This window comes from Gopherus flavomarginatus, chromosome 3, assembly GCF_025201925.1.
Source record: "Gopherus flavomarginatus isolate rGopFla2 chromosome 3, rGopFla2.mat.asm, whole genome shotgun sequence".
Taxonomy (NCBI): Eukaryota; Metazoa; Chordata; order Testudines; family Testudinidae; genus Gopherus; species Gopherus flavomarginatus.
The window spans coordinates 242,603,622-242,617,772 of record NC_066619.1 but is presented as its reverse complement, the minus strand read 5'-3'; the positions used below and the strand labels follow the sequence as shown (position 1 = coordinate 242,617,772).

General features: G+C 40.1%; 1 protein-coding gene across 5 annotated transcripts in view; it reads left to right on the top strand.

The window, feature by feature from the left end:
* C3H4orf19 (chromosome 3 C4orf19 homolog) overlaps window positions 1–6,624 on the top strand; it is a 77,693-nt gene extending 71,069 nt beyond the window's left edge. For 3 of the 5 annotated variants that reach the window (XM_050947912.1, XM_050947913.1, XM_050947915.1), the window contains 2 exons: window positions 2,219–2,272; window positions 4,567–6,624. In XM_050947912.1, coding sequence (XP_050803869.1) covers window positions 2,241–2,272; window positions 4,567–5,563 — 1,029 coding nt within the window. In that variant the 5' untranslated portion in view covers window positions 2,219–2,240 and the 3' untranslated portion in view covers window positions 5,564–6,624. Of the gene's footprint in view, window positions 1–2,091; window positions 2,273–4,566 lie in introns of those variants that run through there. The other 2 variants (XM_050947916.1, XM_050947917.1) reach the window with 2 other exon arrangements.
* Window positions 6,625–14,151: the final 7,527 nt, after the last annotated feature.

The window sequence follows — 14,151 nt, the reverse complement described above, 5'->3', positions numbered from 1 at the left end:
CTGAAACACCGACATTTTAAAATCCTGTATTCCTACTTCAATGCTGAGAATTATTTACAAAAGAAGGCAGTAGAAAATACTTCCCATAAAAATTAGTTTATTCATACAAGAGGACAAATACAGATGTTTGTAACTATCAGCTTGTAAAACCTAGGAGTAAATACAGAGACAATTCAAATACTCACAAAAGTGTAAACTCATGGAAAGTGCTCTTATAGAAACAACAGATGTAATTTGCATTTATAATATCTTTCTACAGAATGTCTCAGGCAGCTTTACAACTAAATAAAACAAAAGTTATCAGCACTTGGTATGGTTAAAAGCCACTGCTGAGATATTTTTGTGGAAAAAGATCTTAACAGAATACAGGATATGAATTAACTGATATCAGCACTCAATGAGAAACTCAATATAAAAATGGTTAAACCTAGAGGGTATGAACCAAGGTCCCTCAAGAAAGCTAGCTGCAGTAACAGAGCTCATGACTATACACAGAGTTGTAATGGTTTAACTGAAGGTTTGATTTTAAACCAATGCCAAAGGCGGCGAGGACACTTATTTCAGTTTACTAGGCTTATTTTGGTTTAGTTTAAGTCGATTAAGAACAGGTTTAAGCTAAATCAAAACAGGACACCTTTAAATCAGTGTGTCCATATTGGGGCTTGCTAAACTGAATCAGTTTAACATTACACCTTAAGCTAAACCAGTGCAACTTTCTTGTGTAGACAAGTCCTCAGAAAATTGTTAAAGGGGACTTACTGGGTTTAAGCACTCTGTTTTATCTGGACGAGGTCTGACTAGTAGAGGAGCCAGCTCTAATGGACACTCAGGGTCTAGTGAAACCTGTCTGAATTCCTTTATATTGCAGAACAGCTGCTCTAAAGGAGGGTCAGTGCTGGGACCTGCCCTTACACAGCCAAAGGCTAGCGACTTTGGGAGAAGGGACTTCCCTGGTGAAAGGAACAGATGATGATGGAGGTGATAGTGTCCTGAAAGCAAGGAGACAGCAACCAAGGAACAAAGAGATGGGAATTCATTGCTGCTGTGGAATGGATCAACGGGTCCATCACAATCAGTCCACAATTTAGTGGAGCCCTATATGCTACTCTAACCTGCACCAGGGCTAGGATTGGGGACAGGCATTGCCTCCCTTCTCAGGCCTTGTGCCAGGTTCATCACTTGTACCAGGTGAAACAAGTCTAGAGAAGAGAGTGGGTTGTTTTTTTTGACGCTGGTGTTTTAGTTCAAATTTCTGCAAGTGGAATTACAGAACTTCTGTTCAAGATAAACAGGATTTTTGTAAATACATTAAATCAATGGCACTAACAAATACCCTGATCCAGTGTCACCAATTCCTCTCCTAAATGGGAAACTGATCTGCTATCGGTGGGCAAAGGGGTAACAGGCTCTATCAGGCTCAAATGTCAAGAGAAACTGGGCATCCTAACTAGTAATGGATAGAAATTCCATTATTGCAAAATAGTTAACATAAAAACATAAGAATGGCCCTACTGGGTTAGACCAAAGGTCCATCTAGTCCAGTATCCTGTCTTCCAACAGTGGCCAGTGCCAGGTGCCCCAGAGGGAATGAACAGAACAGGTAACCATCAAGTGATCCATCCTGTTGCTCATTCCCAGCTTCTGGCAAACAGAAGCTTACAAAGGGCCCTGGCTCCACTGACATAAGCAGAGATAGGCCCAAGCCATAAAATTGAGAATCAAATTTTTCCCAAATTTCTGAGACGTTCAGATCTGGGTTTTGGCTTTCAGTGCATCTCTAAACACAAGATTACCATTGGGACAAACTAACATGTTGATTCTGATCATAATAAAGGGTTGGGCTGTCAGTGGGATTTGAAAGCATCTAGCTCCCCACAGGAGAAGCTCTGCCCGCTTTGTTGTTGTCTGTCGTGAGATGCTATGTACAAAAAGAAAGCTACATACAACAATTTGTTATTTCTAGTCAAACTGCAAGGGAAGAATTTATTCTGGTGACATAGCTGTAACACTGAAAAAGTTCATTCTGTACAAGAGTTGTTACCAATTCCCACAATATTCCCCATTGCTAAGCACAGGGAATCTCTTTTCAACCAGCAGAACCTTTCAAAACAGGAGACTCATTTTCAGTGCAACCACCATTTATTCATTTAATATATGCATGAAATAATTCATCCCTCATTTTTCTTTTCCCTTGCCTTCTCTCTTTCTCTCTTTTCAGATGTTAACAACGAGTTATCCAGATGGGGTGCAGGTGCTGTAAAATGATACAAAGGTACAGCAGAACAAATGGTGCTTGGAATCAGAATAAAATAAAAGCTTGTTAAAAATAAATCCATTCTCACCTGCATTCATCCTTTAGGTTAAGGATATTTACCATGTTGCAAATAATCCAGGAATTTACAGTTTAGATCAACTAAGGCATTTTGAAGCCTAGAAATACTGATTTCCAGTAAACTTCATGTTGGTTTATTTTAATTGAGTTTCATCTCTTTAGCTGCTAGCCCACAGAAGCTATGTGGCAATGGAGGCAAATTCTCACTGTAGCGTTTTCCCACCTCAGTGGCAAGAAGCCAGACTAGTTCAGTGCATGGGGGAATCTGTGGGATCCATCATCTTCTAAACACTGGAAATGTTCTGTAAATCTGCAGGTAGGGCAGAGACAGCTCTGTGAAATCCCCCACCTTCCATCCCTGCTTCCATTGTAGCCTTTACAATAACTGGCTTTGGGTAGGTCACATGGTAAAGGGCTTTCAATTTAGACAGCCCAAGCTTCTCAATGCTCCACTCAGCCCTATGTGAACGCCATCCTCATCACAATATATTCCTGGGAGAATTGTGCACCACTGCACATGCACATAATTTAGGTCCTCTGCAGATTTTTTTGCTTCCCTGCAGAAAAATATGACTTTCTGATGGGGAAGCAAGGGGAAGCCACAAGAGCAGTCATGCAACACTCACCCCCACGCCCCAGCAGTATGTTTTGAGTACCCAGGGGAGCCAGCAAACTGGTAGGGCAGGGGGAAGGACGAGGGACTAGGGAAGACCCAGCTCCTAACCCTGTGCCGGAATTAGCTACTAGTCCTGGCTGGGCTAGGGAGGATGGGACTTCCTCTTCCCCGGCATGGCATCCAGGGCTGGGTCAGACCCACCCCCCGATTTCTCCCCCAGCTGCAGGAAGCTCTGAAAACTCTCTCTCTCCCCCCAATCCACCCAGCTCCTGTGCACCTAGACTCCCTCATATTCAGATCCTCCCACCTGATAAGCCCCACTCCCCCTGCACCCGGACCACTCCTATGAGCCACCCTCACCCAATCCCCAATCAGCCGCACCCGGATCCCCACCCCACTGAGAACCACTCCCCCAACATCTGACCCCCCCACTAAGTCCCCCACACCCAGACCCCCCACCGAGCTCTATCCCCCCCCCCACATTCAGATCCCCCCTACTGAGTCCCAACCACCTTCACTTGGACCCCCTGCACAGTCCCATTACAGTTGCATCCAGAACCTCCAACAAGCCCCTGTGGATCCAGATCCCCCCACACCCAAATCCCCCACTGAGCCACCTGCACACAGATTGCCCCACACAGAACCCTCTCAGTCCACATCTGGATCCCCCCACACTAGCCCCTCCACATTTGAATCCTGCCTTGCTGAGCCTGCCTGCCCACACCTATTGCACCTGGCACCGAGGGGGACAGGGCTCTCGGGTGTTTCTGGGGCAGGCCCGGTCCTTGCTCTGGGTCAGGGTTGGATGCAGCCTCACCATTGAGTTCATGTTCAGGGTTGGGGGAGCTGCACAGTAATCTCCCACCTCCATGCAGCCAGTGGTCTGTGCTCTCCAATGCCATGCTGGAACCTCCACATTTGACAAATAAAATTTGCAGAATTTTAAAATATTGTCTGCAAAATTTTTAATTTTTTGGCACAGAATTCCCTCAGTAGTAACCATGGTGAGTGAGGGAAATGGGGAAGGAAACTGAAACTACCAGAGAAAATAAAGGAGGAGGGGCATCGTGAAGACAAAACAAGAACACCTGTGTCAGAGCAATTAAAAAAAAATCAGAAATGGAAAAGGAGCAGAAGGGGTAAAAAAAAGGAATGGAAAAAATAAAAAGAGAGGGGAAACAGAAGGGAGATGTGAGAGATAAAATGCTCAGAGGACAGGAAAGATGATGGCAGTTGGGTCAGGACATGATCACAGGGAACATCTACGGGGTGTCCACCTGCTAATCGAGCCCTCCGGGGATAAAGGTTGGGAACAACTGCGTTGTTATAAAGGTGGAAGGACTTCTTATCCTGTGGCTATGACATACCCAGTGAGGCATTCCATGGCCTCTCTGTCCCCTTGTGGAGCCTCTGACCTGGAGCCTAATTGTTCTGTAGTATTCAGTCTCTTGAGAAAATGACCTCAACTAAGTATGTGTATTTTATGCTTAGTACACAATACTGTAGTTTGGGTATAGTTGCGTTAGTTGTTTAATCTCAACACGTCAAAGTTGGGTGTAATCAGTTTCCAGTTTCTAAACAGAGAAAATATTAACTGGTAAAATTTTCCTTTCCCCAGCTATTTCTTTGATCCAGAAGATGTACAATCCTCGAGATACCCCAATGAAGTAAACAGTTACAAACCAGACAAGAAAGACAGCAGTAAATTCAAAGGCGATCAGAACAGTGAAACTCCGGTGCATAAAAATGAACTGCAAAATGATGAATTAAAGAGAACAGAAAATAAAAACAAGTTCAATAGCACAAAAGAGGCCTTCTGGAACCACAGAGGAACTGCTCTTGACGAGGAAGGCCTAGGAAACTGTGTTGAGAAGTTTGACAATGCCCACAGTGGTGGCAATTCCTGTCATGGTATGCATCTCCTTCCTAATGACAACATAAACCGAACCAAAGAAACCATCACACATGGAAATTCCAGCCAGTCAGCAAGTTCTTCTTTAGCCAACAGGACAAGAGACCTCTGCGCCAATGGACTCTCTTTACCAAATGAATCTGGCAAAGAATGTGACCCAGGAACAGGCAATCACAAGAAGCTGGAGTCAGAAGAGCCAGAATGTTCTATAGATGAGAACTCGCCATCTGCAGGAGAAAACAGCTCTCTCACAGAAAGTGCAATACTGGAGACACAAAACAATGCCATCCAATTACCAGGCCTGGATTACCTCCCACATGGTAGCCAGACTAGAAACTATCATGCTCCTGAAAAGGATAGTTTTTCAGACAATTACACACATTCAGACCAAAATGCAGAGTGTATAGTGATAAATAAGGGTGAGGGCCCTAGCCTAAGCCTGCCTTTGCACATGAAGGAAAATTATGATTCAGTGGAGGAAGCTCTTAAAACTGAGTCTGTTAATGTGTGTGTCAAAGAGGACATGCCTGACGGTATTCTATCTGAGGGCCTCATAACAGAAGCACAAGAGGAAAAACACATTAACCATAAAGAAATGAATGGAAAAATTGAGGAGGAGGAGGATGCAGAGGTGGCAGAAGCTCTTGCAGCGCTGGAAGCTGCAACTGCAGGGGAAGATTATGAAGAGGGTGAGGAGTATTAGATGGAGAGTTCTTTCTAACACATTCATAGTAAACTTAGCTCTGGAGCTACGTGACACACTACGGAATGCATGTGTTGTACAGAACAGACAATTATTGTATAAAGCACAAAAACAGAAGGAGCTGGGACTAGAACATTGATCATTTTAGCTGCTAAAACACAGTCCTTTACCACCTGAACTGAGGAACTCCCTTGGCTTCTGGTAGTAATAAGGCCTATATCTTTCCCATAGGCCACGAACAAGGGCATAGCATCACTCACACAAAGCCAGCATGTTACAATATAGTTCACGTGAAGGTTTTCTTCAGTTGACTCGAGGGCTTGCACACACCTCAAGTTTCAGGTTCAAATGAATCTCGAAGCACAACTATAAAAACCAGAGTTTCTCCATTTCCAGTAGAAGCCATACAAAAATACAGAACTGAATTATTTCACTGTAAAAAAATATACAATTTACCCTAGGTTCAAAAAACCTTTCAGCAAACTTGACCTGAGATTCTAGTTTGTTGCAAAGCATGAAACCAGACAAGTTTCACATAGTTTGGGTTTCACTGTGACTGCATCTCACAGCTGTGCTAATTTCTTAGTCACAATCTCTTGATTCACCAATTGTTTACAAATGGATTTTGCCTCAGAGCCTCCCAGAAGCACCAAAACCCACTTGTAAAAAAATAAAAATAAAAAAAAAACAGTGAGGGCTAAATTCATCCTGCTGTAACTGGACAGCAGTCCCTAAACTTACAGCAGGGAGACAGATGGCCCCAAATCAAAACCCTACACTTTAGAACTTTTGAATCTCTACTTTCAGAAACATTTCCCCTTTCTGGATAATTTCATATTTTTAATTTTTGGTTAGTATGTTAAACTTCCTCTCGTACGATTTCTGATCGGAAACCCAGGAGATATGGAAAATAAACACTTCATGTTTAAAGTCGCCAAATGTTGGACGTTGGCGAATGGCTGAGATAGAAAATGTGCTCCAAGTTTTATATTGAGAATTGGTGGCTCCTGAATTGATTATAAACTGTTAATAAAATAATTGTTTTAAAATTTAAAGAACCATTATCTGTTGACTTTTATACTGTTAGGTTTCTAAATTATGCAACAATTGCTAAAAAATAAACTTTCAAAGAAACTTAATATAAAACCCATCCTCAATTAATGTGTGTGAAAATTACCAATTGTTATGTCACCTTTGCCTGTGCAATATATGCTATTTTCCGCCAGTCTATAGGCAAACAGTATATACAAGTGAGGAAATGATAGTGGTACTGTGCCATTGTAATTCTGCTAATTTTAGTCGATGGATCAGAATTCTGAAGGTAGAGCTCGTATCTGATCTATCCTAAAACCTTTAATCTGTAGTCTTTAATTAGACCTAAACTATACTGAAAAGTTAAGTCGACATCGATACTTTGGTCAGGGATGTGAAAAAAAACAACACACCCCTAACGGACCTAGCTATGCTTACCTAAATCCCAGTAAAGATGCAGCTATGTCAACGGAATGATGCTTCCGTTGACCTGGCTACCATGATGCAGGGTGGCGTTGTTCCCACGCTGTTGGAAAAACCCCTTCCATCCATCTATGCTGTGTCTACACAATGAGATTAGGCCAGCATAACTAGAGCGATATGGCTATGCCAGCAGTCACCAATGCATAGACATATCTTAGTTCTTCCCAAATAAGTACTACAGTATTAAATCCATATTTCTGCTTCTCAAAACACTACACATATTCCTGCTACTGGTGATTTAAATCCCTGTTTCAAGAAAGCTAAACATGACTGAAAATGAAATAGTGGGCACATTGTATCTTTAAAATAAAAAACGCTCCATGTGTCCTTAATACGGAACATTAGTCTCAAAAGACTGTCCCTTTTTTCTGCCTCCCCAGCAGTGGCTCCATTTCAGTGAGAAGTGAACTTACTCTTGTATGTGTATAGTCTGTAAAGTGCCCGGATGAAAAGCACTGTATGAGTGAGATATTTTGGTGAAACTGAGACGTGTTAAATGATAATGTTTAGTAAGGCAAAGTTATACTTACAAAATCTTTTCATATGTGATATATAGAGAGATAGATAGATACACACACACACACACACACACACACACACACACACACACATATATTTACTGTATTACCAAGTTCCACTTGTAGACAATTTGTACATTATAGATAAACCAGACATACTAGGAAATTGCATATATGCCCTTATATTGTGAAACTAGATTATTATGTAAATATAAAATCTGAATATTCTTCATATTTCTCATACTGCAGCTGCTTAGTAGGAAGGAACTCATCTGTTCAACAAGGCTTATTAGAAAACTCAATGAAGGAACAATATGTTCTGCATAAAATATAAAAATCAGACTATACTAAGTTGTACACCGTAATTCTGCTGTATAAAATCAAAATGACATGTTGATAGTGTCTAACGGACTATACGACTTGCGGTATATTATTGTACTGTATTCTTTTTCTCATTGCTGATACAGTATGTAGGCAGCATTGCTAGGAGACAGTTTCTCACACACACAAATAAGCAAAGGAAGTATTTGCATACTTGGACTGCCATCTGCATATAAGAATTTCAAGGCAACTTAAAGCATTGGATTTCCACTTCTTGGATTTAGTCAGTTAATAATTTGGGGGTACTTTGGAGGTAATGGAGTTTATTTCAGTATTTCAAACTAACTTCCTCCATTACTTAAATAGCCTCATTTGCACAGTAATTTGATAATTAAATGAGCCAGTCCCACTTCATTGAAAAGTGAAATGGACCCTAAAGTGGTTTCACACTTGTCATTTTTGGCCTGATCCAAACCCACTGAAGGGAAGTTTTTTACCGACTTTGGATCAGGTTCCTTATGAACAGCTGCTTTTTGTTTCCGGCTTAGCTGTTAACATGTTATGTAAATAAAGAGCAGAAAGCAGTATAAACAGTTTACTGGAGTGCCAAAAAAACAAAAAAAAGAGGGAGATAGAGAGAGACGCTAGTGGGTCTTTAGGTAATTCAAAAAAACACATACACAGACCAAGTATCTTGTATAAATATGGAACATTTAGAGGTTTTATAGGGCTCTTTTCCAGGCAACTTTTTTTCCTCACTTACTATGATTTGTTCTCCACTTAAACACTCCCCATTTCTCAAATTATTTAACATGTTTAAGAAGCATAAGTGTCCGCAGCAGTAGCCCTAATTCTGAACCCTTGGGAATTTTGTGACCCTTATTTGCATGTATTTTAACCCTAAGTTCTCCTGTAGAGTTCACCTTGACCAGTCAAAACATGTTAAAATACACCTTGCCCTCTATATAGGATTTTAAAACACCTTAGTTCAAACTCGTTAGCCAACATATTTTAAAATACACCTTTTACCCTCGTACAGACATACCCTTTGTAACCCATGCCTGCTTGGTGTGGAACTCTGTCCCCATGTTACACCTTTGAAAGCAAATCTACTCGGTTCAAGAACAGAGACCTTGATTCCTGATTTCTTGTGAACTCAAAGCTCCCACTGACTTTAGTGAGAGTTCTGTTCACACAGGGAAATGCAAAATAAGGCTCAAAGTGCACATGCTCAGTTTGTAGAAAAGAAAAGCACTCTATGTTTTTCTTCTGTATAAAGCATGTGGAGGTTAACAAATTAACAAAAACTGAGACCTGGAGTCTGCATGCTGCAATTTGCAAGGAACAGAGTTGGCAGGGAATAGGTTGGAAAAAGGAGTGGAGGTTTGAGGATCCACAATCTAACCCTGTGGAGAACAGGCAGCTGCGTGGAAAGGCTCCCCTGCAAGCTGCCCTATGGTTACTGCCACCCCACATGTCTACCGCCAGCCATAGCAGCACAGGAGGACCAGTAGTTTCTCTGCCATTGGTTTACTGTCCCAGATGGGCTCTTCTGCCATGAGTCAGAGCACTGAATTGAGATCAGTCACAATTTTGCAGAAGATCATGCCATGTAGTATTGCTCCTATTCCCAACCTCCGGCATCATAATTGGTGGGAACTGAGGGCTGCCTCCCACTTAGCTGCTTTCACGATCTGCAGGGTCATACTGTGGTTTTATGGGTAGATTTGCTCTCGCTGTCACCCCTACCACTGAGCAGCTAAAGCAGCATACGGGCCAATGTTACAGCCCCTTTCACTGACTACAACAAAGAACAGTTATTAATTAATAACAACCCATATCAAAAGGGAAGAGAAGCAACTTACCTCTGAAATAACCCTGAACTTCCCCTTATTCCACAGAAGCACAAATTCTGTACGTTTTCCCCCATAAGATAAGTTTTAAATAACTCTGTAATCACCAAGCCTTTTTCAGCCCTTTAAAATGCATTCATGTAGAAATGCAAATGCTATCAACTTTTACAGTCCATGTTATTTTTGCATACAACCTCTTATTCCAGCCATTAGTAGGAATAAAATTTACTACCTTGGGAAAGTAGAGGACATAAGCAACGTTCTTTGAAATGTGAGCATAAGCTGCACGCACAAAACCACACCTTTTAAGAGCCCCTCTCCTCTCTTTGTATCAGTTAAAAAAATCCCCAAACACACATCAGAAACAGCTACATAATAAAGAGCAGAACTACAAGTAATGTAAATATCATTTATGCTCCTTCTATTCAGAGGGATCCGTTATAAAGTAGAGCTCTAAAAGTTGTAGTCTTCCATTGCTAGCTTTCATGTAAGTGTAAGGGAACCTCTTGTCCACCTGTGTGCTAGGGGGAATAGACACTTTATGCATTTCAATGTGGCCTAATGTAAAATCAAACTTATAGGAACAAAGAATGCAGACCATAACTACAGGGGGGCACGCTCTATCCTGGGAAGCTATGATTCCGAAAAAGACTTGGGGGATGGTGTGCAGGGAAAAATCAGATGAAAATGAGCTCCCAGTGTAACTCTAAAGGCTAATGCACTCCTTGGATGTATAAATAGAAGAGTACTGAACAGGAGTAGGGAAGTTATGTTACCTCTGCATTTGGCACCGGCACAACTGCTATTGGAATACTACACCCAGTCTGGCATCCACAATAAAAGAAGGAAGGCTGAAAAAAATGAAGAAAGTTCAGAGAAGAGCCATGAGAAAGATTAAAGAATTTGAAAACACACCTCATAGTGAGAAAGAGACAAGGTCAATCTTTTTAATTTATTAAAGGGAAAGTTATGGGGTCACTTGATCACAGTCTGTAAGTATATACATGAGAACAAAAATTTCATAATGGAGGGCTCTTCAATCTAGCAGACAAAGGTATAACAAAATCCAATAGTTCGATGGTGAAGTTACACAAATCAGACTGGAAATAAGGCATTTATTTTTAACTGTAAAAGGTAATTAACCACTGGAACAAGTTATCAAGTCTTGTGGTGGATTCTCCATCTCTGAAAATTTTAAAGCCAAGATTGGATGTTTTTCTAAAAGATATGCTGCAGGATGGATTAATTTAAATCAAAGTGATTAAATCACAGATTTAAATAGTAATTTAAAACAGCAAGCAAGAAACCTTGATTCAAATCATTGACTTTTCCTTAAGAAAATAACTAAAAAAATAAGATTGATTCTCATTGCTTGGTACTTCTTTTGCTAGCCAACTCTCATTCATAGGAGATACCTATGCACATTGATTTAGGCAATTACATAGCTTAACATACATTTATTCAGATTCTTAATTTTACATTTGTATTATGTTATAAAATGGTGAATGACGGGTTTCTTATCTGCTTAAGGGATGATTAATTTTTTATGATTTGTGTGAATCTGCACTTGAATGAAAACTGGAATTCAATTTAACATGCTCTTTCGTGCAGTCAAATTGTTTTTATAAGTTAATTATCTTAAATGTGCAGGATATATAAGAAAAAAGTATGTTTATCAAAACATGTTTTGCATTTAAAACCAACTGATTTATTAAACAAAGGGAGTATTGTCCATAGTTAGTGAACTGAAATAATTGTTTCTGGTTACCATGTTCTTCAAGATTTTAGAACTAGCAGATCATCCTGTCACATTTCATGTTTATTAGAGCTAGTCAGGAATTTTCCATCAGAACAATTTTCCAATGGAAAATGCCTTTTTTATAAATTTGAAGCATTCATGGGGAAAAAATTATTTTTCCATCAGGAAAATCAGAATAACAGCTCCCCACCTACCTGCCTGGAAGATCCTATGTATTTCTTTCAACCTATGGTGAGAAAGTTAAATTGATAAGGCAAGCAGCTGGGTAGCCAAAACATTCATGTTGGCTCTCCCAAAACAGAACTGTACTGGAAATCCTTTCCTGTGAAAAATGCCACATTTTTTACTTTTCACCCCAATTGGGATATTTTTTTCAAAAACACAAAATTTTTCTGCACAGCTCTAGTTTTTATTCAGAATGAGAAAAAATGAACTTTCCTGCTATTTCAACTCTCATTCAGTTTCTCAGCTTTGAATGAGCTAGTCGTTGAATGGAACTAGCTGAACAATGTATTTAATTTAAATCTAAAAAATATTTATCCACAAAAACAACAAGGAGTCCGGTGGTACCTTAAACGCTAACAGATGTACTTGGCCATAAGCTTTCCTGGGTAAAAAACAGTTCTTCAGATGCATCTCTTATTATGCCCAAATAAATCTGTTCGTCTTTAAATTAATTCAGGGACAGCCCATGGCCTGCATTATGCAAGAAGTCTGCCTAAATCACAATGGTCCCCTTTTGAGGGATCTGCAGTTCATATAGAAATTAAATAGAGCTGCAATGGTGCTGAGCACTTGCACATCCGGCTGTCAGTATTTATAAAAATCAATAATGTATAGCAGAGCAAATATGAAAGAACTCTGCCAGTGAGCAAACAAATTACACCACAGTCCTCATGTGACTTTTTATTTATTTTTTTTTGCTTCCTGATAGGAAGTCAGCTTGTATTTCTTGAAAGTCTCCTTTCCTCTCACTGCTTGTGGAATAAAGGGTCATGTCAACTGACAATATGGAGAACTGAGGAATTACTGTAAAGTAGGGCAAGAATCTATGCTAGGTTCAGGTTTTATTTTATAAAGTCATTAAGAATCAAAAGAGGAGAAAAGAGCAAAACTGTGCAACCTCTGCAGGGCTTGGTTCACGCTCATGAACTGAACAACACAGTGCAGATTACAAGAGTTTGACAACAACCTCACTTCTTCAGATTCACTCAACTGTGTCCCATGAACTCAAAAATCCAAGGGACTATACCGTCTGCACAGGGGGTAAGGAGAGTGCATGATAGCTACCCATAGATGTTGGAAAGGTGTAACTACTGAAAAGAAAGAGGAATTTAGGGTGAAAAAGGTAATATGATTATATGGGATGAAATTAGGAAAGGAAAAAAATAGACTAAGCATCTGGAAATACCTACACAGTTATGTATTAAAAGCACTAAAAGATATACTGTAGTGAGCATTCCTTAATTGGCATTTGGCATGGGGATAGATTGTTGTTGGTAACCTATATTATTAGGCCTTTTCCATCTCTAGTTTCTAAGAACCTATGAATAAAGACTGGATAACATCATAGTTCTCATTTGGGGATAACAAAACTATCAGAAGATGGTGCTAACCTGAGAAAAGCGTAGGTGTGTAGGAAAAAGGTGCTGGATTGACAATACTAGGATATTGATATTCTCTACCCATAACACAAGCCCACAGTGGTCTAAACCACTTTACAAGCTTCCTCATTCTGCCTGTCTGTGACCTAGAAGGACCATCTCCAAGACTTAGGCTTTGTCTACCCTGCCACTTTATGTTATACCAATTATATTAGACCAGTCTTGCTGTGTCACGCTGCCTCTGGGTTTAGATTGATCACCCATCAATTGCAGGCGTGACTTTCAGCCTTGGACCTGGCTTTGATCTTCCTTCTGTTGTTCTGTTGTCCTTTTCTTTTTAGGGTGGATGCTTCTTACTTTGTTTAGGGCTGTTGTCTAGGCCTTCAGCCGTTAGTATTTGAACTTTATCTCATCAGGACAGGCTGGGGCTGGAGGTTGATTCCATCATTCATACATACCTCATTCACACATCTAAACTAAACTAATAAGATTACAGCAGGGTTTGCAAAAATGAAGATTGGAGGAAGCTTTTACAAAATGGAGTGAGTGTTTTAAAATGGGGTTTGAACAGAAGTTACAGTATAGGCAAGTGTAGTGAATGGTGAACAGAAGTTACATTAATAAAGTGAAACAATTTCATTTATCAGTTCTACATGGTCCCCCTTTTGACCCTTCAATCCAGGGGCATTGAATGGGTCACATTTTATGTAATTATTTTAAGGCAGAACCAACATAACAGTTAGGATTACTAATAGGACAATGAGGGGATGAAAAATTATGTTTAGAACTGCTGACCAGGTGGGCTGCTTCTACAACACTTTGCCCCTTGATTTATGACCATTACAGTAGTTGTTGACATTGTAGGGCAAGGTGATCTGTTGCAAACAAACCAAATAATTATAATTAGGTGAATATAACTAAACCTGTTACAATTGACTAAACACCAGATATAACCTACACATAAATGAAAACAATTATAGTTATAATAATTGGGAATACAATAAAACCATTACAATCA